This window comes from Rosa chinensis, chromosome 5 (genome assembly GCF_002994745.2).
Source record: "Rosa chinensis cultivar Old Blush chromosome 5, RchiOBHm-V2, whole genome shotgun sequence".
Taxonomy (NCBI): domain Eukaryota; kingdom Viridiplantae; phylum Streptophyta; class Magnoliopsida; order Rosales; family Rosaceae; genus Rosa; species Rosa chinensis.
In genome coordinates this window covers 5,192,694-5,213,042 of record NC_037092.1, presented here as the reverse complement: position 1 = coordinate 5,213,042, position 20,349 = coordinate 5,192,694, and the positions used below count along the sequence as shown (strand labels likewise).

General features: G+C 36.4%; 5 protein-coding genes, 1 long non-coding RNA gene and 1 other non-coding gene across 8 annotated transcripts; 4 read left to right on the top strand and 3 right to left on the bottom strand.

The window, feature by feature from the left end:
- Positions 1-1,560: 1,560 nt before the first annotated feature.
- On the top strand, positions 1,561-2,176 carry LOC121049122. Its single transcript, XR_005799374.1, has 2 exons — positions 1,561-1,663; positions 1,863-2,176. It is a non-coding gene; the product is annotated as an uncharacterized LOC121049122 (long non-coding RNA).
- Positions 2,177-3,433: 1,257 nt separating this feature from the next.
- On the top strand, positions 3,434-5,816 carry LOC112166503. Of its 2 annotated transcripts, none has more exons than XM_024303368.2 (5): positions 3,434-3,636; positions 4,087-4,140; positions 4,498-4,591; positions 5,345-5,383; positions 5,491-5,595. In XM_024303368.2, exons 1-5 carry the CDS (start codon positions 3,561-3,563, stop codon positions 5,510-5,512), a joined length of 285 nt encoding a protein of 94 aa, XP_024159136.1. In that variant the 5' UTR covers positions 3,434-3,560; the 3' UTR covers positions 5,513-5,595. The 2 variants fall into 2 exon arrangements, with proteins under 2 accessions (XP_024159136.1, XP_024159135.1); XM_024303367.2 differs by having other exon boundaries at positions 3,452-3,636; positions 4,498-4,601; positions 5,491-5,816.
- A 747-nt stretch (positions 5,817-6,563) lies between these two features.
- On the top strand, positions 6,564-11,770 carry LOC112165407 (general transcription and DNA repair factor IIH subunit TFB2). Its single transcript, XM_024301892.2, has 15 exons — positions 6,564-6,887; positions 7,113-7,274; positions 7,401-7,472; positions 7,609-7,702; positions 7,891-7,991; positions 8,110-8,155; positions 8,254-8,313; positions 8,846-8,914; positions 9,176-9,259; positions 9,372-9,455; positions 10,046-10,131; positions 10,228-10,318; positions 10,756-10,836; positions 11,091-11,165; positions 11,250-11,770. Exons 1-15 carry the CDS (start codon positions 6,775-6,777, stop codon positions 11,391-11,393), a joined length of 1,362 nt encoding a protein of 453 aa, XP_024157660.1. The 5' UTR covers positions 6,564-6,774; the 3' UTR covers positions 11,394-11,770.
- A 247-nt stretch (positions 11,771-12,017) lies between these two features.
- TRNAV-UAC lies at positions 12,018-12,090 on the bottom strand. The gene has a single exon. It is a non-coding gene; the product is annotated as a tRNA-Val (tRNA).
- A 177-nt stretch (positions 12,091-12,267) lies between these two features.
- On the top strand, positions 12,268-13,925 carry LOC112167102 (tetraspanin-19). The gene is made up of 6 exons (XM_024304065.2): positions 12,268-12,708; positions 12,902-13,001; positions 13,117-13,197; positions 13,287-13,391; positions 13,488-13,652; positions 13,730-13,925. Exons 1-6 carry the CDS (start codon positions 12,542-12,544, stop codon positions 13,739-13,741), a joined length of 630 nt encoding a protein of 209 aa, XP_024159833.1. The 5' UTR covers positions 12,268-12,541; the 3' UTR covers positions 13,742-13,925.
- A 177-nt stretch (positions 13,926-14,102) lies between these two features.
- On the bottom strand, positions 14,103-16,260 carry LOC112167101 (sphingolipid delta(4)-desaturase DES1-like). Its single transcript, XM_024304064.2, has 2 exons — positions 15,934-16,260; positions 14,103-15,022 (listed from the first exon to the last, which is right to left on the bottom strand). Exons 1-2 carry the CDS (start codon positions 16,099-16,101, stop codon positions 14,204-14,206), a joined length of 987 nt encoding a protein of 328 aa, XP_024159832.1. The 5' UTR covers positions 16,102-16,260; the 3' UTR covers positions 14,103-14,203.
- Positions 16,261-17,047: 787 nt separating this feature from the next.
- LOC112202724 (E3 ubiquitin-protein ligase AIRP2) lies at positions 17,048-19,881 on the bottom strand. Its single transcript, XM_024343730.2, has 5 exons — positions 19,608-19,881; positions 18,643-18,793; positions 18,483-18,549; positions 18,159-18,393; positions 17,048-17,525 (listed from the first exon to the last, which is right to left on the bottom strand). Exons 1-5 carry the CDS (start codon positions 19,685-19,687, stop codon positions 17,315-17,317), a joined length of 744 nt encoding a protein of 247 aa, XP_024199498.1. The 5' UTR covers positions 19,688-19,881; the 3' UTR covers positions 17,048-17,314.
- Positions 19,882-20,349: the final 468 nt, after the last annotated feature.

Sequence of the window (20,349 nt, the reverse complement as noted above, 5' to 3'; positions counted from 1 at the left end):
AACATTAACAATTTGGTATCTATTCGAGCAAAAAGTATGAGTAACATTAACAATTTGGTATCTAGCAATAAAGTATGAGTAACATTAGCAATTTGGTATCTAGCAATAAAGTATGGTTGAAGATGATGCTTTTCCAATTTCCCTTTGTCCAGCTAAGAAGATGATGCTTCACCCTTATGGAAAGGAAAGCTGCCAGATACCAAATTGCTGCCTGTTATATTCTATTGAAAAAGGTCAAAGAACTATCGAAATTGGTCACAAGACTGGCATAGAATAGAATAAGTGAGATATCTTGAATTTGAATAATTAAGGATATTAGTAATCTATACTATTATTAAGAGAAAATGTGTTGTTAGCAAAAATAAAAAAAATTTAACAAAAATGGCCCGGCCTAAAATATTAAAAAACTTTGAGAATTAATTAAATCATAAGGACAATTATGAAAATTATAAATATATTATATTTTTACTAAGATAAATACACAAAAAAAGATCCTACAACCCATTTTTCTCTTCCACTATCTTTTTTATGCAATAATTATTTTCTTATTGAGGAATATTCGATTTTTGTGTGTTTTATCAAACTAGGATTAATTTTCATTGGAGAAGATTACTCTAAAATCCTAGTCTTAATTAGAATAAGAGGAAGTAGGTTGTTGCTGAAGGAAAGCATCATTTTTGTGCTTCTCTGCTGGTACAATATTCATGCACTATGTGGCATGTTTTGTAACAAATAGTTTGTATTTGTATCAGCTTTTGATGTCCCAAGTAGATGGGCATGCAGTTGAATGCTTTTGTTCTTTCAATGTTGGCTTGGATGATTGGGAAATCCTCCCTTTTAACATTTGAATGCTTTTCTTCAAATAGTATGAGTTGGATTACTCATTTCATAGATTCCAGTGTCTTTTCTTTACAATTGGTCACTGTTTATTAGGTAAAATGGAGCATTATTATCAATGCACAAAATCGAGAAAAGACGATTATCACACAACATAATTTCTAATGTTAATAATGTTGTCTGAAGTAACAATTTGAATGTTCACACAATGAATCCTTATATAACATGCAACGGTTCTAACAAACATACGTTGTCTGATTTACAATCACACAACTGTAATAACTAGAATACGTTATCTAAAACTAACACACAACAATAAAATTTCCAAAAGTGAAGTGTGAGGATAATTCATACAACAGATAAAATAAAATACAGTTGTCTGATTGCCTTTCATACAACGGCTCGGAAACAACTTTTGTTGTGTGAATGATGCCAATGACATGTGCAGCATGACTGCGCGGCAACTGTGGCTGACATCTGCCGAGAGAAGGCACAACGGTTTTAACCAAATAAGTGTTGACTGTTTGTAATTCACACAACGGGTTTCCACCGTTGTGTGATTTTTAATCACACAACGCTCCGATACGATTTTTAATCACACAACGCTCCGATACACAATGGAAATCGTCCAAATCACACAACGAATTTGGTCCGTTGTCTGTTAGCTTTTTTGGCCTAGTGCCTTTTAGGGCTTCCCTTACCCCTAAGATGGTTGAGGGATTAGTTTGCTTGAGTGATTGGCTAAGGGGAGCAGGATTTGATGTGTATAAGGAACCAACCTAAGATGAACTGCAGATGTATGAGGAGTTGGAAAAGCTGGAAATTGGTAAGAGTTTCACCGTTTTAATTTTTTTTTTTTTTTTGAACTTCCTGTTTTGTAAAATAGCTGTGTTTTGCATTGTTAATTCTGCTATCATTTGTGAGGATATGAATCTGTAGTTTCTTTGGATTTGTAAGATAGCTTTCTGATTTGTATGGGTTTATTTGTTTTTCTGTTTTGCACTTGTTGGGAATTTGATGGACAGATGGAGGGGAATCTGCTGTTAGTGACACTGAGGAATGAAGTGAAGGAGCTGGATTGCTTGGAGGAAGCTTGAAGTCGGCACTCGGCTGAGTTTGGCATTTTGGCATTTGTTTGCTTGTTGGAATACCATTTTATTTTCATATTTTGGTCTGTAATTTGGCACCATTATGAACTCCCATTCTCAGTTTCTGACTTTCTGCATTTGGTTAATTTGAACTTTAAGAAATGCTTTGTATGAGTGTAATTTGAATGTATTCAGACCGATTGTATTAGTAGTTGGTAGTACTTAGTATGTATGTTTGAATTGTTTCTTGACTTTCTTCTAGTGGTTGCTTACTTGATTATGTTTTTTTTTTTTTTTTTTTTTTTTTTTTTTTTTTGGTTGATTAGTAGATGTAGTTCTATAGTTGGGAATTTGGTCTGCTGGAAGTATAATGTTTCAGGTTTTAGTTGATTAGTTGGTTTGTATGTTTATTTCATATTTGATTGATTAGTTGTTGGGAATTTGGTCTGCTGAAAGTAGAAGTTTCAGTTTCAGGTTTTAGTTGATTTTCTATTTTTTTCAAGTTTGCGGGTTTTCAAATTTCCAGGTTTTGGTTGCATGTTTTAGCATGCGGTTTGCACCCAAACCGCACAGCACCGGACCGATAAAACGGTGCAACCGAAAATGCAGTCCAAACATTTTTAAAGCGGTTGCGGTTCGTAAAATGGGCCTACCGAATAATGCGGTATGGTTGCGGTTTCAGGCCTGAACCGCACCGAGCCCAGCCCTAATATTTTTATTAAGATAAATACACAAAAAAAGATCCTACAACCCATTTTTCTTTTTCACTATGTTTTTTCTGCAATAATTGTTTTCTTATATTATCTTTTCTTTTTTATTTTCTCAAAAAAAAAAAATTGATATATGCAGAGCATTTGTGGAGGACAACTAGACAAGGATTGAAATTTCTCTAAAACTGCAGATATTTCCATCGAAATTTCTGTAATTTTGAAGTACTTAAAGAATTTCATATGCTATATCATTTCCGTCAGGAGTCTCTCAAAATTTTTTGAATTTTTCCTTTCATTTCCGCGAAATTCTTAATTTCTGAAAAATTTACACACAAAAAATATATTCAAAAATTCACACTGAAATTTCTGTGAAAGTTTGTACGTCATCGACAATAAGTATTTTACTTCATACTTTCATAAAGAAAATATGAAATTTTGATTTTATTTGCAATCAAATATAGGGGATAAACAAGAAAGACGCGATAAACATTTGTTTCTAAATGAGTTTGAATCACTTTGTTCAAGTCTTATTCAATAGACATAGGAACTTAATGTAGTGACTTGTTGGGTTACATTGTAAAGAATGAATACTTTTTCTAAAACTTTTGTTAATTGCATAAATTTGTTCTTTGTTAATAGCCAAAAAGGCGAGATTACATTGAGTTTCTATAATAAAGTAAACCTTTGTTCTGTGATCAAATTTTGTTATATTATGTTTGTTTTCGCTACCCATCTAACTAGTTTTATCAGATTTGAAGTCTATTGTATTCGATGAGTATTCTCTAAAAAAAAAAAAATTCCATTCTCTCTAGATTACCACAAAATTACCAAACTACCCTCACCTATTTAGAGCATCCCCCTTCCTCCATCTCCACCACTCCTCCATTCACAGAGAATCACAGAGAAGGAGAGAGAGAGAGAGACGATGATACCGCATCAATGGGGTCCTCCCTGCAATCACGAATGCACGCACAAGTACGCAGCCCTTATGCAGATTCCATGTAAAAATCCATCTCCTTCCTCACCTTCCCCGATCTGTAATTTCTTTCGTCATTTTATCAGATTCTTGTTCCCTGTTCTTGTTTTTAAGCTCCGGCGACACTTTGTTTCTGTATCTGTGGCTGCAAATGATACTATTTGTGTTTCATTTCATCGCGTATGTTACAGGACATAATTTGCAAAATTAGGAAGCCCTGATTGTAATCAAATTTGAAAGATGTAGCCTCTATTAATGTTTTGAAATGCATGTTTCCATGTACACTTGTTCAGATTAAGTGAAATCGCATTTAAACTGTTCCAGCTCTTGTTTGTTGAATCACATTATCATACATTTCGCTAGCTGTAATATTCAAGGCTTGGTTTCATTTGAAAATCATTGTGTGTATAATCTATTGGTGTTTAAAATCTTTATGTATTACTTGAATTACAGTAACGCGGGTGTTTTCTTGTAGGGCGAGTATTTTGCAAGAAAGGGTGTGACACTGATGGAGAGACTTGGGAAGAATGTGAGTATCATTTTGTTGTTTGAGAAATTTATCAAGTTGCTTTTTATGCTGTTGCGGTTTCTACATTTTAGGTTTACTCTTTTAGGCTCTCTACAGTTACATTCTTTGTAACTACACTTTTAAGAACCCTTTGGTTACAGAACCCAAAGCTGTAAACTACCAATCGAAGTTCACCATGTGCTCATCTTTTCGCTTTTATCAAACCGAATAATCTTTCTGTGCAGTAAATCTGCATACATAAATAGACAATTGGTTAAAGAGTTTTTATTATACTAGCACATAGAAGTGGGGACTGATTATTACATAAATGTCTATAATCTACAAGCCTACAAGTGATACAGTAGAATCAATATACAGGCTTGGAGGAGTGTAATGAGATATGTTACAAGGATCCTGTCTTAAAGGATCAACAATGGAGTGCTTGCATTGACCGTTCTCCTGGAGTTGAAAGGTACTCAGAGGTATTTTGTCCTTTACCGCTTCTTCTTCTTCGTCTCTTAATAATACACTTTTTAGGGTATGAACACGCATGCCAAATTTGATGATTGAATTAACTACTGCTGCTGGGTAGGAACAACCATTTTTTGTCAATGAAAACATAGGGATGAACAGTGAAACAATTATAGGATCATAACGACAAGTGTTTTATATAAAAGTATGAACATATAGTCATGTGCATTGAATCCCTTTTTGACCTATTGTGCCTGGGGAGTCATCCATTTGATAAGACCATGCAAGTGTATAAGCTTCTTGAAGAAATAGAAGGCCTAGTATACAGTGATGTTTGATTTGATCAAAATTATACTCGGGAATCACTATTATTTCCTGTTGTTAGTTTTCAACATAATGTGTATTAACTTTTAAGTAACATTGCTGTTATTTGACAAAACATGGCAGTACCATAGTTGCATCTAATGTGAAAAAGTAGGAGAGGTTAAGCTCTCACATTTGTATAATCATTACCATAAGATTTGGTACTATTATTTTAAATCTTGAAAAGTAGGAAAGATTAAGCTCTCACAGCTAAATACCTCATGATCTAAAACCTTGAATGGAGTGGATATGTATGTCCATAAATCCATCGTGCATTTGATATATACAGAACAATGTCAATATGCTTGCGAATCATCCTCATACAACAACACAATTATGATTAATGTGCATTTTTCAGACCGAGTAGTTGCTGATCCAATTGTACTTGCAGGAGTGTTTTCACGCTTGCGTATCTGGCTGTGGTTACAAGGTTAGTCTGCTCTTAATCAGTTGTTCTTGTTTCAGTTAATACATTCCTGTCTAGGATTATTATATGGAAGTTCTTAACCCCGGACTTAATTTCCTTCAATGTTGCAGTTTGACAAACCTCCAGACATAGCTGATAAAGTTCGCCCAAACAGGCCACCTAAGCCTCCCCCTGTACCAAAGCCAGCCTCACCAATTGTTGAATCCAAAGCAACGGCTGAAGACATACTTGGGACTTCTGCATAGTCACAGACAGATCTAATTATACAATAAAATGAATACCAACACCTTAGTTAGCGGAATAGTCTGCAGAATCTACATGCCTTTCACATCAACTAACATCTGGGTTTCCAGAATTTTTGACGGGGAAGAACACCTTCAAAATGTGAACTGTAACTGGATCCCTTTCTATTCTATGAAGGATAATTTGATGGATATTTATATTCTTGCAAGATGAATATAGAGTATGATATATATATATATATATATATATATATATTCTTGCAAGATGAATATAGAGTATGATATATATATATATATATATATATATATATATTCTTGCAAGATGAATATAGAGTATGTTTCAAAGTGCCAACTGTCTTTTATGAGAATCTACTTCTCCATTTCTCTTCATCAAAGCTTCGGAATTGGAAGAAGCCAATCAAGCCATACACTGCCATAGCTATGCTTCCCTAAAAGTAATTCGCTAATACCATTTCACTCTTCGAATCGACGGAATTAAAGAGGAGGAAAAGGTCATGCAATTTATTTATCTCATGCATTCTATGGCCCCAGGTAGTTCCTACAAACGATTAGACTAATGCCGTATAGACAATACTTGAATTCTCCCTCCTATATATAACTGAAGCTCTGTTACATTTTTCTTTTTCGTTTTTCGGTAAGAAAAAGAACGAACAAACAAGCTCCGTTAGATTCTGACCAAAAAAAAGCTCTGTTAGATGATTCAAGTGAAAGTCCTCCTAGCTTTAGGAAAGTCTCTGTAATGTAGTTATATGGTTTGTGTGGCCTTACGGAGCCATAAATTTCAAAAAAGAAAACAAAAAGGAAAAAAAAAAAAAAATTATGTATGCCCGTGCGAGCTAATGAAAAAATAAAATAAGGGGACCATTTAGCAAATTCAGTATTCTGCATTGGTCCCTATAAATATATGATACCACCAACAGAATCAACGCTAACGGAATAGAGACCCTCCAACTCTCTCAGACTAAAATTGCCAAAAAAAAAAAAAATACTCAAACTCTCTCAGACACAGGAGACTCTGCAAGAACCAGAATCTTCAACTATTTTGAACCCTAAGAATTTAACTTGGAGACTCCTTAGAATCGGAGCCCTAGAATCTCAGATAAACCATAGGATCAATCAGAATTGGTGACAATGCCTCAGGTGAGGATCATAGCGAAGAACTTCATGGACATGGTGGCTGCCTTGCCCGCCATGAAGCTCGATAAGCTCTACGACAACTCATTCATCTGCGAAGCCATTCTCAGGTCTCCCAACTCCTTCTTCTCTACTCAATCTCAGCTTTGATTCCAGTCTCAGTTCCGTTAATTTGAGCTTGGATTTTTGTAGCATTGAATGCATTGGGTTATCTAGGGTTTTCGTTTGGCATATAGCTGAGAATTTGAACAGATTTAAGTTCTGTGGAGAGTAGTTTATATTGTGCAAAATGGTGTAAGTTTGTTTCTAATTGGAAATGGAATTTCGGAAATTAGGTCTCTGCCACCACTGGCCAAGAAATATGTTTTGCAAATGCTATGCGTCGAGCTTCCGGTCAATTCCAAGTCAATGGAGGAGTGGGTGCTCCCTGATGGGGCCTCCAAGCATCGAGTGGCGATTGATCGATTGGTTCAATTGAGAATATTCACCGAGACCAAGTAATTTCAACCTTTATTTTGGAACAATTATCACACATTTTCGTATTTTTCGTACCGGTTTCAATTTAAATGCTCTCTGGTACGCTCTTTTGTAAAGTGTACTTTGTATTCTTGATTTCATTGTAGGAAGAAGGGGGATGTTACATACACATTGAATCCTATATTTCAGACTAATCTCAAGAAGCTTCTGGTATACGGGTAAGTATTGGAATCTTATTTCCACTCATACTGAAGTTGCAGGGTCTCTTCTATTCATTTGTTACAATGACTAAAGATAATGTGAGAGAAAGTTAGTTCTCAGATTATAACCGTAGGTATTTTGATGATGCTGCAGTGTAGTTTTGCCAAGAGAACCAATGCCTTCGAGTGTCACAGTGAGGCGTCCAAGCTCTGAGGAACTTGAGGCTTTTGCTCTAGAACAATGGGAGGTATGGAATTCATCTGTGCATCTATTACCCTATCTACTTATGCTTGTGTGTTCAGATTTGTGGTCTGCCTTTTGTTTACTTGGTGATCTGTATGATCTGTAACTATAAATTAGACTCTTACACATTCTTATTCTGTAGTCTTATGGTTTAGGTACTCATGTTTCTGATTTTCTGTCATCTTAAACCAGTGTTTCTTGCTGCAACTTATCAACTCATCTCAAACTGAAAGGCCGTCAAACATCAGTTCGTCTATGATGAAAACTTTCCAGCGGGGTCTTGTGACTCAAAGGTCCATGGATTTTATCTTATACTTTCCTTTATCCAAGCCACTTTCTCTTTTGTAGATATGTAGCACAAATTGTCTCTCTTATCTGATGCATAGAATTTTGATTTTCTGTTTTTTGCAGAGATAGAGAAGCTCCTAGGTTAACTGAAAGTGGTTTCCAGTTCTTGGTAAGCAACACATGTCTCTTCAACTGCTTGCAGGCATGATGTTACTTATTTCATACTAAATAAGCAGATATTATTTCTGATCACTGTTCAAACCACAGCTGATGGATACAAATGCACAACTTTGGTACATCATCAGAGAATATATCACTAGCTCGGAGGTACAGACTCGTTGTATTATTAATTTCTGGTTCATTCCCTAGATTGTCACACTTATTGCTGAGGAACCTGGTATCGTTTTGCTTTTTATAAGCTCTTACAAGCATCAGATTACTATTTCCTTTCAATAAAGATCCCAAGTAGCTTAGCAAGAGCTAGAGACGCAAAATTTTGATGAGTTCATATCAAATTTCTCATTTTCTATTGTAGATTTCTTTACACAAACATTGCTCCCACTGTTTGATATAGAAAAGCAAAGATATTTCTATATGTTTTTATGTCAATCTGTGTATCCTATGGTTTTAAAAAAATAAAAAGGAAAATTTTACATAATTTGTTTCATTGAGGACTTGAGATTAGAATTTGAAAAGTACGTCGTGACTCTATTGTTTTGTGATGTAGAGATTAGTCGCTTCACTTGTATTGAGGTGCAACTCACTAGGAAGTGCAACGTAAATGTTTTATGCACAAAAGCTGTTGTTTTTAATTTTATCTTATAGCTTTCTTTAATAAAATAATAATAATTTGGTGCAGGAGCGCGGGATCGATTCGGCAGATTTGATTTCATTCCTGCTAGAGCTAAGTTTTCATGTTACAGGCGAGGTATTAGTTGTATACTTTACATACGTGTATATTCTCTTGCAGTAGCACATTCTTTATTGAATACAACAGTTTCATTTGGTTATCTTTTTTCCTACTGAAATGTAAATCCCTTGCAATAAACGTTGCTAAAAGAATGTTGATAGAATATTTTTCTATATTTTTTCTATAGGTTACTGTCTGACTGTTTCCTTGCGAATCTGAAGTTTATGCCAGGAATTTAATTTCTCACATTTGCATTTTATTATTTTCTTTGTGTATTAGGCATATAACATAAATACATTGACTGAGGTTCAGAAAAATACGATCAAGGACTTCACAGATTTGGGATTGGTCAAACTTCAGCAGGTTGTACTTTTGTACTTTACTCTTGGTAGAGAATGTCCTAAAGATAGCCCAGATGAAAGTTTAACTATTTCCCTTCTGACTTTTGAATGCCATCTTTTGGGTATTCATTCAGGGTAGGAAAGAGAGTTGGTTTATACCTACTAGATTAGCTACTAATCTTTCGGTGAGCTTGACAGACACATCATCAAGGAAACAGGTGAGTTACTGTACTCATTTTAGCTTGGTCTCTAGATGCTGTTCAGTTCTGAATCTTGATCCTTATCATCCATGATTTTCTGAATGAGCTTTTTATCATGAAGCATCATAATCCATAGACAACACCGTCAACTTGTTGGACAATTTTGATTCATACTTGTAGCACTTATCAGAAACTGATCTGCACTTAAAGCTTGATCAATTTGTTAAGGGTGGTATGGGGAGGGAGATATCTCAATCATAAGTCTTTGTTGAAGGTTTAAAAAAGTTGCAAGTAAAGTCAGAAAAATATAAAGATTCTAATATGACAAACTTTGGTATTTAGTTGCCGTTTTAGATTGTTACAGTATTTTTATTGCATCACTAGGAGTATCTATGTTACAACTCGACCTAAATCTTCTATAAGATGAGCCTTAATTCTCAGTCATGAGTTCATGACTAATATATCATGTTTGTATTTCTTCTTAATTTCTTTATTCTCTTTTTTTTCTTTATTTTCAGCTTTTGATTTTCATCCTGAAAAGAAAAGCTGTGTGTAGTTTCAGGGATAGTTGGTACTTACAAATTTTCTTTTCTTACTTTTTTGTTCAGGGATTTGTGGTTGTGGAAACAAACTTTAGGCTCTATGCATACTCATCATCAAAATTGCATTGTGAAATTTTGCGTCTTTTCGCAAGGTATGTGTTGAGAATACCGTAGTTTGTTTTCTTATGTTGTTGATTTCGGAGTTAGGATTTTGTTGTCATTAATATTTCTTCGGCTTATATGTGCAGGATAGAATATCAACTTCCGAACCTTATAGTTGGAGCAATAACAAAAGAAAGTCTGTATGGTGCTTTTGACAATTGCATCACTGCAGAACAGGTTAATATTGTCTTTTATTTGTTTTACTTTTATTTTTCAGTATAAAGATAAGTACTCTGTCTATGCTTTGTCCTCTTCATATATTATCTTGTACATGCTTTCAAGTTGTCTGGAGTCGTAGAAAAATGCTGGTTTAATTAGTTGAGACTTGAGAGATAACTGCTTGATATGGTGATAGAGGCATAGGCTTGTATTGGTTATTCAGCTCCAAAAGCTTAAGAATTAAGATATTTTTCAGCTTCTGATTTACTTGGTTTAATCTTTTTAGTGAACATATAGTTTAGGTGTCTTTAGAAACGTATGCAATAGAAGAAGTCTCATGTCCAAAGATATGCTCTAAATTGCTAACCACATTTCTCTATCTGTATACACATATTTCACATGGAGAAAAATGGTTGCTGATACTGTTTCTAATTTTTTATATTTTATTTTGGCAGATAATTTCTTTTCTTCAGCAAAATGCACATCCACGTGTTGCGGAGAGAATACCATCTGTACCTGAGAATGTCACAGATCAGGTTAGACCCTTCTCTATGTTCATGTGTATTCAGCAGCTATAGTGGGAATTCGATTTGCTTCAGTCTGATTTGCAACTGTCTGACACCAAGCTTGTAAGCTTGGCTATGCACTTATATAGTGATGTTCTTTTTTTTTTTTTTTTTTTTTTTTTTTTTTGAAAGGATATAGTGATGTTCTTAGCAGTGCATGGTTATCATTATTTTCATCTGTTTAGTTTTCTGAAGTTTTATCATGTTTTTGGCTTATCTGACAGATCAGGCTCTGGGAAACTGATTTAAACAGAGTTGAGATGACTACTGCATATTATTACGATGAATTTCCATCCAGGGTAACATTCATCTTGTCATACTGATATGTGCTCTTGTATTTTGTGTCTCCAGACTTACGTGGGTTTCCTCTTTGTATTTGCCAGGATCTCTTTGACGGTGCTGTTGACTATGCGAGAAGCTATAATGGTTTGCTGTGGGAGGCTCCAGATGATTCAAAAAAGATGCGTTTGGTGGTCAGGGCCGAAAACCACGGGCACATGCGAGAATATCTTTCCGGTCAAAAGTAGGAGGCATCATGATATCAAATTTGGAGAACTTGACATGACGAAATCCTGGTAGACCTTGTGCAACAGAAAGTGCAGCAGAACATGATCGATTCAGAACCTCGAGTTGTTATTTTTGAGTTTTCTTGTTATAGCTGAAATGGCTTACATAAGTCATACTTTTTGCGATATTATAGATACCGAGTTATTTGTAAAAAGTAATGCAGCTTAATGCATGGTGCTTTGCGAACGAGTTAGACTTACGGTGCACCAAAATTTGCCTGCACGGTTTACTGAATTTGCCTACACACTAAGAGATTAAAAATGTAGTACAAAATGAAGAGGTCTTTTAAAGAAATGAAAGAGAGAAGAGTGGTTATTACCATGCTCTTATTCACACACATAGTGCCATCTTATTTTAGAATGAATTTTTTATTAATAAGGTGCTTTCTTCAAGTCAAGTGTAATCTACTTAGAAGTGTACAACATTTCATCATGCACTCTTTGGGTTTCCATGCAAGAACTTTTGAGATGGCAATGAACAAAATTGAGTCTTGTCTTCAAGTATTCATGGGGAAAAGCCTCTCGGAAAAAGGGTGATCTTCATATTCACCCTTCCAAAGTCAAAGAATAAGGGACAAAAAACAATGTTGCTGCCCAGGATCGAACTGGAGACCTTCAGTGTGTAAGACTGACGTGATAACCACTACACCACAGCAACCAGTTGCTACCACAATTACGAACTACCATTTATATAAGTTTAGGCATATTTTTTTTGAGTTATTGCCACGCCAGAGACGTTACAAGTTTACAAGTGAGCCCGACGTAAGAAAAGGACACACACCAGTCAGTTTCTTAGAAATTTCCTGCTTGCTACCAAATTTCTTGAGCTCACATTTCATCTTCCAAGAATGCTCCCTTCAGCATTTAGCTGTATCTGTCATCCCGTACTATGTGTTTCCCTTCTTGATTAAGAGACACACAAAACTCACATGCCACCAGGTTGTACTCGTAGCACCCGTTTCCATAGGGGCTTTGGTTAGTTACTTGGTTTCATGATCTACTTGAATGTTCTTGAACCTGAATATATACTTGAGTACTTTTTGTTATAATCTGGTTGGTATCTTGATCTGTCCAATTGTCTGAGCTAGAGAAGATTGGTAGTCACTTCAATGGCGAAAATCGCAAGAGTCCTTCTGCAGTCACTGCTTAAAGCAATGAATTCGATTTTGGGACTGCTTGGAATTGCATTGATTCTCTATGGTCTTTGGATGGTTAGAGTTTGGGAGAGGGACATGGATAGCTCATCATCCTTTGATCAATATACTATTGCTCCATGGTACGCACATTTTCTTAAACCTTAATATATCATTGATATTCTAGACTATTATATAGATTGTCGGTCCATTTCCTAATAGATTAGACTTTTGGGGCACGAAGATTGCCTAACATGGTATCAGAATTGTGCTTAGGCCTTTCGGGCACAGTGGTTGTCTAACATGTACAGTTTTTCACTCCCTTTGAAATTGCAGGGTTATCTGCACTTTTATTGGGGCTGGTGTTACCTTGTGCATAATAACAGGCATAGGTCATCTTGCTGCAAACTGTGGCAGTGGTTGTTGCCTCTCTTGTGTATCCTTTTTCATATTGTGTGCCTATACTATACCTACAATTTGTGTTTAAAAAGATTGTTGCAAATAGCAAAAATTCCCGTTCTGATTGAGCTTGTTGATCTTGAACCAACTAGTATGCTTTGATTATCTGTATGCTTCTTCTATTGGAGACTGCAATGGCTGCAGATATACTCTTAAATTCTGACTGGGAGAAGGTACATCATTCTGACAAGCATATTCTTCAAAATATTGTAATTCATTTTGTATGTAGCTTAGTTGTTCTTCATTTTTGATTTTTTTTCAGGATCTCCCCTATGACCCTACTGGAAAGTTCAATGATTTCAGAGATTTTGTGGAGTCAAACTTCGACATGTTCAAGTGGATAGGCTTGCTGATCATCTTAGCTCAGGTGCTCTTGTGCTTAATGTAGCTAAGAATATTGACTTATTTTCCCCAAAACTTTCAGAAATGGTTTAGACCTGTTGACAAAGTTAATGATCTCCAGGGTTTTTCGATCTTATTGGCCACGGCTTTAAGGTCGATAGGGCCAGAGCAAGTATCAAACTGTGACAGTGATGAAGAGTATGCCCCAACAAGAGTCCCACTCATGAACCATATCGTTCAGCCATCAGAATACATTGTTGGTGCCAAGAATAGCAGTAACTGGAATGTAAGAATTCACTCCTAACTTGCATGCCTCTCACTGCTTAAGATTTGATGAATCACTTATCTATGTATTTTTCTCAGTTGAACAAGTGAAGAGAGGTAGACATCCGAGCCTTGCAAATGAAACTTCTGAAGCTAATTCCGTGGCATGGTTATACTGCTGTTTACTGTGGAGTTATTAGTTGCCTAGTCCTTCAGTTTTGGTTGAACTTCCGAAGTTCTTAGAATCAGTGTATAGTTTGCTCTCAGACGTTGTTCTTCTACCTCAGTTGAGTTGTTCTAGTTCAATAAAATTTCTTTCCATCTGAATGGAATAGATGCAGATAATGATTTATTCTATCAATTTCAAATCCAGTTCACAGCTACACGAATGTTTTTCACCAGATGCTAATTAATGAATCGATCACTTTGTTATGTTCAGTCTATACTACAACATAAGATCTCACTCAAAATGTTACAAGTAATAACCCAGCAAATTTAGCATCAAAACAATAAACCATTTAGAACCAGGAAAGTATACAAAAATGGGAGTCATGTTACAAAAAAGAGCATTGTCTATTCCGATTTGCTTGGCTTCCTCTTCATTCGGCTAAATGGCCCGACTGTTCTGTCCATTATATACATGTAGATGACCTGACTCCATGATTTATAAGACTCCAAACCCTCATAGTATTCTGGTGCAATAGACTTCACCTTGTGGAGCTTGCTCCCAGGAATTCTGGGAAAGTCATGGTGCTCGTTATGGTACCCTACACTCCAAGTCATGAGATTAAGAGGGCCATAATAAGAATATGTCTCTTGATCAGGATTGAAGACGTAATGCTCAGAAATGAAGTGACCAGCCATAGGGTGCATCCCACCCCCAACAAATGTAGAGAGAATCAAATAAGCAAAAGACTTCCAACCACAAAAGTAAACCATGGAGACATCGAGGGATATCTGGACAAAAAGATTGATGAACTCCCAACAACCAGGGGGTTTCGGTTTCAGAAACACAGGCCGAAGAGCGTAGAAGAAGAGTTGAAGTAGAACCCATATGGATTTGGTGAACACATTTCTCACCACATGAGCCTCAACTTTGCTTGGGATGTCCATGTCAATGCCATCTACTCCTTGGAAGCGATGGTGCTCGAGGTGATACTTCTGGAAGGTGACAGACATGGGAACTCCAATTGGGAGGTTAGCAAAGATACCAAGCCAACGGTTGTAGACTGGGGTTGAGAAGGCGAGATTGTGGCTGAGCTCATGGATGGCCAAGAAGAGGTTGTGGTTGAGAAAAGAGCCGAAGAAGTAGGCTATTGCCAGAATCTTCAGCCAGCCTGCATTGTGAAGCGCTGCAGCAGTGCAGAGCTGAAGCAAGACAGCCACAGTAATCTGTAGCGACCACAATTTCATTCAACGTCATAAAACAAAACAAAATAAATCTACCTGAATCAAATTTTCAGATGGAAAAGTTAAATCTACACATCAGGTAACATGAATTAGGTTCTGGAAGATGAATTCAAAAAACCAAATTGAAAACTGAGCATCAACTACATAAATTATCACTAGCTAGTTTTAATTTTTCATAAACTGAAACAGAAGTCTGCAAAATTATGCTCTGAAGATCAAGTCGTAATGTCTCTGATTATGGTGGTTGATACATTTGAAGATTCTCACATCAAAAACTGGCAATACTCAGAGCCCCCAGAACATGACCAAATAATCATAGCACCAAAAATTCGCTGTAAGAACCGGATAGCTATGCAGGACGAGTGCCTTAGCTACAAAACTAAGTCATTCGTATATCCTTGGCAAAGGATCTTCAAATGCAAAGAACAACGCGTAAACCATCACCAACAGCTGAAAACTCGATTCTACGACTCAAACTCAACTTCGACTAGGAAAATTCTTATCAATATAGTTTACGACAAAAAGATGCATCGCATAGGAATTGCATAGTAGAATTCACAAAAGCAAGAAAATTTAGCCACGATAATACCAATGAGCAATTAGATTCTCAAAAAAGCTCAACTCTGATGAATCCGTTGCATCTACCAAGTTACAAACATAGCAACAAAAACACACAACCCCCATTACATAAAACCAAACCAAAACAACAATGCAAGAACAAAGACACAAAACCAAATCCACAAAACCACCAAAAGAAGTATCCAAACCAAAATCAAGAACTCACCCACATTGCCCCAGATCCAAAACCCACCTCACAACCAATCACACACACAAAACCCAGATAAATTCCAACCACCCAAATCCAAAACAAACCCAAAGCAACAACCTTTTACCTTGAGAAACGCCAATGGGTCAGGGCCAAAAAGCTCCTTAATCTGAGGGTACTGAGAGAGGATCTGACGGCGCCGAGAAGCGTGAGGCTCATCCGTATAAGACCAGAAGAAGTCCGTAGCCATCACTCCCTCCTCTTGTTCTTCTTCTCCATCTCCCCCTCTCCCCATCTCTTCTTCTCTTGGATATTTTTATTTGGTTTTTGATTATTTTCTGGCTTATTTGGGTTTAATAGAATAGTGACTAAAATTAGAGGGATCAAGTCAGATTGAACGTGTTGTTGTGTGGTGCGTGGCGAGTTTTACAGCTGGGAATTGGGAGTTTGATAAAAAAATAAAATAAAATTAAAAAACAGTTGGACCTTCCTAAACAAAAAGAGTGTGTTATCTTTGCACCGCAACCGCGCCACTGGTTTGAAATCTTTTGCTTATGAATTTCTGAAACCATAGAGGCCAAGACTTGTGATGGAGGGTGCATAGTGTTATGTGGTATGTGGACTTCTAGTTGTAGTTAGAAGACTATTAGTAAAAGCCCAACAAGAAACCAGTTTCGTTTTTCAAAATGAATACAATTATGCGTCTATCTCTTTCATCGTAGCAGATGGTTTGTAATGATTAATGATTGTGCTAGATGTCACACGTTGTATCTGATTATGTGTCAAATCATATGATCGGAACTTGAAACGCAAAATAACCACTATTTCTGCGCAAGTTAAAGTTGCGTTTTCCATTGAAGGCCTCGCAAGTCGCAACCTAAATTAGCCCGAGTGCCAACTCCAAACTTGAAATGTTTGACAATGAGACACGTAGTGGTGACAATATGAGTTTGTGTGTCGTGTCAAGCTCAACCGCATTGCAACATGTTTAACTTGGTAGTACAAATAAGTTGGTTAAAATTGACGACACCTCAAGGTGTTGGGTATCAATCAAAACCCGAGACCCTTAAATCTCCAAGGATATGTAAATCAATCTTGTTTTTATCACATTTGGTTCATCCGTCTTGGTGAGAACAGGGATTCAATGAGGGAAAGAGCAGGTCCTGCGTATAGTAGAAGGCTTAAGAACATAAGATTACATTTCACTGTCAGCATAATACCTGAGTCTCAGAGGCTCGGAAGGGAAAGAGAATTTGCTAAGCCTTTTTATACGTGGAACTTCCAAGCTGTACAAGCATGTACAAATGTATTACATACAATTTAGATAACTCCTCAACTTCACTCACCAGCCTACAATAACTCGGGCTGGGTTCGCTTCCTGAACAGAAGTGGGAACATACTGATTTAAACTTGCCGAATGAATTCGGGTCCTTATGGAATCAAGAGACAATAAGCTAAATCAATGAATTGCCACAGGAGGAACTGTAGCTTTGAACTTCATTAATCAGCTACCTTAGGTGGGAATCATAAGGGTCAAAAAGGTTATCTGGTATAATTACTGGCAACTTATCTACATAGATGAAGAGCCGCCTGAGATTCTCCCTCATTACTGTTGCCATGTCAACTATGTCCCGGCTGTCAGTGTATACCCAGAGATCACCTGAGTTCACTCTCTTAAGACTGTCACGACAGAAAGGGCACGACTGAGATCTTGTTCGCCTGCAATGTGTCAATAAGACAAGGATTTCATTCATATTTATACATGGACAAGATTGAACTAGAAAATTCGACAGGACTGTAATATTTCTAGGTAAACATACAATACCAAGACTAAGGAGAATGGCAATACCTACATTTCGTTTAGGAGAAAGGGAACAAAACATATAAAATTTGAAGAGGACACATCAGCAAATGCCCAAGGAGACTGAATTATTTCATTAGCTGTCAAATTTTAAGTTTCATTCATTCTCCAAATGCCAATAATGAATCAAGATAAGTTTCAGAGAAGCTAACAATCAGCAATATCTGGAGTAAGCAGCAGGCGTGGAAATGTATATACCCCACAAGCATAGGAACACAGTCAGGAAATACTACAAAATGCGTATATATGAACCTAAAGATAATCTCACTTGTGATCTCCAAGTACAGACATTTAACATATCATGCTTATGACGCTTTTTGGCAAAGTACATTTCAAACTTTTTAACAGAAACAACCAGCATCCTCAGCTGGTTATTCCAGCTACGATTGAACACACACGCCTGCCCGCCGCGCGCACACGCATATACATATTTATATGAGAGAGAGAGAGAGAGAGAGAGAGAGAGAGAGAGAGAGAGAGAGAGAGATTACCAATCACGGTAACATTTTAGGCACATAGCATGGTTGCAGTTGGGCAATACAATTTTACTATTTGTCTCCATGCATATACCACATTCCTCTTCTCTCTCAACATCTATATCCGAACACTGTCGATTCTCCTCATCATCTCTTCTTCGATACCTTTCCACGCATATTGCCTGCTGCCTTTTATCTTCACTATCGGTGACACCTCTTTGAAGTTGCAATAAAGAGGGATAAATAACAGCTAGTCACAAAACCAACCACAGTAAGAAAATAAATACTTCACATCTCAAGAATAACAAAATGAACGAACTGTTGAAACTTGAAATTTACCATAGAAATCTCGAATGCTTGCTTTCCTCTCATGTGTAGACATGGTGGTTGTGCCATCCACATAAACCTGTAGCAGAAGGTAAAATGAGATGATCACAAACAACCATGATTGGAAATAAACTAAAAGAAGAAGAACCCATCACAAGGTACAAGCTTCAACCTTGTAAATTAGAATTCTGAGCAGACCAAGGGCTCCAGCGAGGTTACAGTCAGTCCATTGCACCAGAAAAAGGAAGAGATGAGCAACTGGACTGTATGACATTCTCATCTGAAGACAAGCACCATCATACTCTCTCGGATAATCCGAAGCCCTGCTCCTCACAATTCAAGATAGTCAAACACACAATTAAATGATCAGATTAAGCCACCAAGATCAAAATTGAACATTCCCATTAACACTATGACCAGAATCTTTTTTCTTCTTTTTTTTTTTTTTTTCACTGCTCATCTATATGTCAATTTAACTACCCAAGTACTGAAAGTAGCATAAAAATGAGAAACTGCAGATGCAAGAACGAAATGGAGGTACTGTAAGACAAACATCCAAAATGAATGGAACAACCCTACAAGTAGGTGGAACCCATAGCCCACGTGAATCCATTAACTCACTAACAATTCCTAGAGATAAGGATGATGATGGCGAAAGTCATAAACAAATATCTAACTAAATCAAAGCTATAGCGTACGGAAACAGTCCCATTCCCAGAATCAAATTATTGTCAGTGCAAAAATAATTGAACAACATTCTAAGGAAAGAGACCACTGTTAAACACTTAGAAGAACCTCAGTACAATTCACACCCAGAAGGGAAAATCCAAAAATAAACGAACAAGAAATTTTGTTTTTTTCAACATAAAAGGCAAACAATTTTTTTTTCACTCTGCCATTTCTTGAGCTCTTCATCAAATTTTTTTTTTTTTTTAACAAAAAAAGTTGAATATATATTAAAATTTCCTACACAACAACCAAAACTGAAAGAAAAGCTTGCATTTGTGAACAGAAGTGGTTTCCTTCAACAATTATAACACTCCCAAGAAACAAACATACCATGAAACAAAACCAAACTCACCATAAAATCCAGAACCAAAAGAAACCATCAAAAAACAGCAGAAGATGATCACTTACAGAGTATTTGCATGCTGAATATCAGCTTCAAGCACTTTGAGAGAGTCCTTGAACGACTTTCGCATTGAAGCTATGTACATCTCCAAAAACAAACCCCAGAACCCCAAAAAAAAAAAAAAAAAAAAAACCAATTGCACCCAGAAATAATAACCCTCAGGAACCCTGATTTCTTCTCTCCCACCTCCCCAAAACCCTTCACTCCTCTCCTCTCTCTCTCTCTCTCTCTCTCTCTCTCTGTTTCGTTTCACTTTTTCTCTTTCCTCTTTCTCACTCCCCAAAGCCTTCGTGTTACTTCTATGCTGTTCTTGAAAGCGAAGACGAGACGACGACGCGCCACGTGGCCCACCCACTATTATAAAACTTGGATTTTCTTTTTTGAAAACATAAACAGAAAATTATATATTTTCTTAGAAAATATTATCATGATTTTATTTTTAAAAAATTACATCGACATATCAATACATCAAATAAAATTAGTCCAAAATTAAATTAGTTCGATACATATATACAGTAGTCTCAAATTAGTTTACCACTGTAGCTATTCTACTTTATTATTATTATTATTTTTTTAAAGATGATCAAATTGTTTCACTCCTGTCTTCAGGACATGGTAATTTTAACCTATGACTTATACATAGGTAATGAATACTCTAACCAACACCACTTCGTCACTGTAACTATTCTACTTGATATATCGATAGTTATAGGTACATTCACTTTTAATTTTACAATATTTAAACAA

Excerpts from the sequence above, each read along its gene's own strand:
- LOC112167102 (XM_024304065.2), top strand. The coding sequence starts at position 12,542 with ATGGCGAAAATCGCAAGAGTCCTTCTGCAGTCACTGCTTAAAGCAATG. Across the intron at positions 12,709-12,901 it reads CAATATACTATTGCTCCATG|GGTTATCTGCACTTTTATTG; the intron begins GTACGCACATTT and ends TTGAAATTGCAG. Across the intron at positions 13,392-13,487 it reads TGCTGATCATCTTAGCTCAG|GGTTTTTCGATCTTATTGGC; the intron begins GTGCTCTTGTGC and ends AATGATCTCCAG.
- LOC112202724 (XM_024343730.2), bottom strand. The coding sequence starts at position 19,687 with ATGTACATAGCTTCAATGCGAAAGTCGTTCAAGGACTCTCTCAAAGTG. Across the intron at positions 18,794-19,607 it reads ATTCAGCATGCAAATACTCT|GGCTTCGGATTATCCGAGAG; the intron begins GTAAGTGATCAT and ends TGTGAGGAGCAG. Across the intron at positions 18,394-18,482 it reads AAGCATTCGAGATTTCTATG|CTGTTATTTATCCCTCTTTA; the intron begins GTAAATTTCAAG and ends TTTTGTGACTAG.
- LOC112166503 (XM_024303367.2), top strand. The coding sequence starts at position 3,561 with ATGATACCGCATCAATGGGGTCCTCCCTGCAATCACGAATGCACGCAC. Across the intron at positions 4,602-5,344 it reads GAGTTGAAAGGTACTCAGAG|GAGTGTTTTCACGCTTGCGT; the intron begins GTATTTTGTCCT and ends TTGTACTTGCAG. Across the intron at positions 5,384-5,490 it reads TATCTGGCTGTGGTTACAAG|TTTGACAAACCTCCAGACAT; the intron begins GTTAGTCTGCTC and ends TCAATGTTGCAG.
- LOC112165407 (XM_024301892.2), top strand. The coding sequence starts at position 6,775 with ATGCCTCAGGTGAGGATCATAGCGAAGAACTTCATGGACATGGTGGCT. Across the intron at positions 10,319-10,755 it reads ATTGCATCACTGCAGAACAG|ATAATTTCTTTTCTTCAGCA; the intron begins GTTAATATTGTC and ends TTATTTTGGCAG. Across the intron at positions 10,837-11,090 it reads CTGAGAATGTCACAGATCAG|ATCAGGCTCTGGGAAACTGA; the intron begins GTTAGACCCTTC and ends CTTATCTGACAG.
- LOC112167101 (XM_024304064.2), bottom strand. The coding sequence starts at position 16,101 with ATGGGGAGAGGGGGAGATGGAGAAGAAGAACAAGAGGAGGGAGTGATG. Across the intron at positions 15,023-15,933 it reads ACCCATTGGCGTTTCTCAAG|ATTACTGTGGCTGTCTTGCT; the intron begins GTAAAAGGTTGT and ends TGGTCGCTACAG.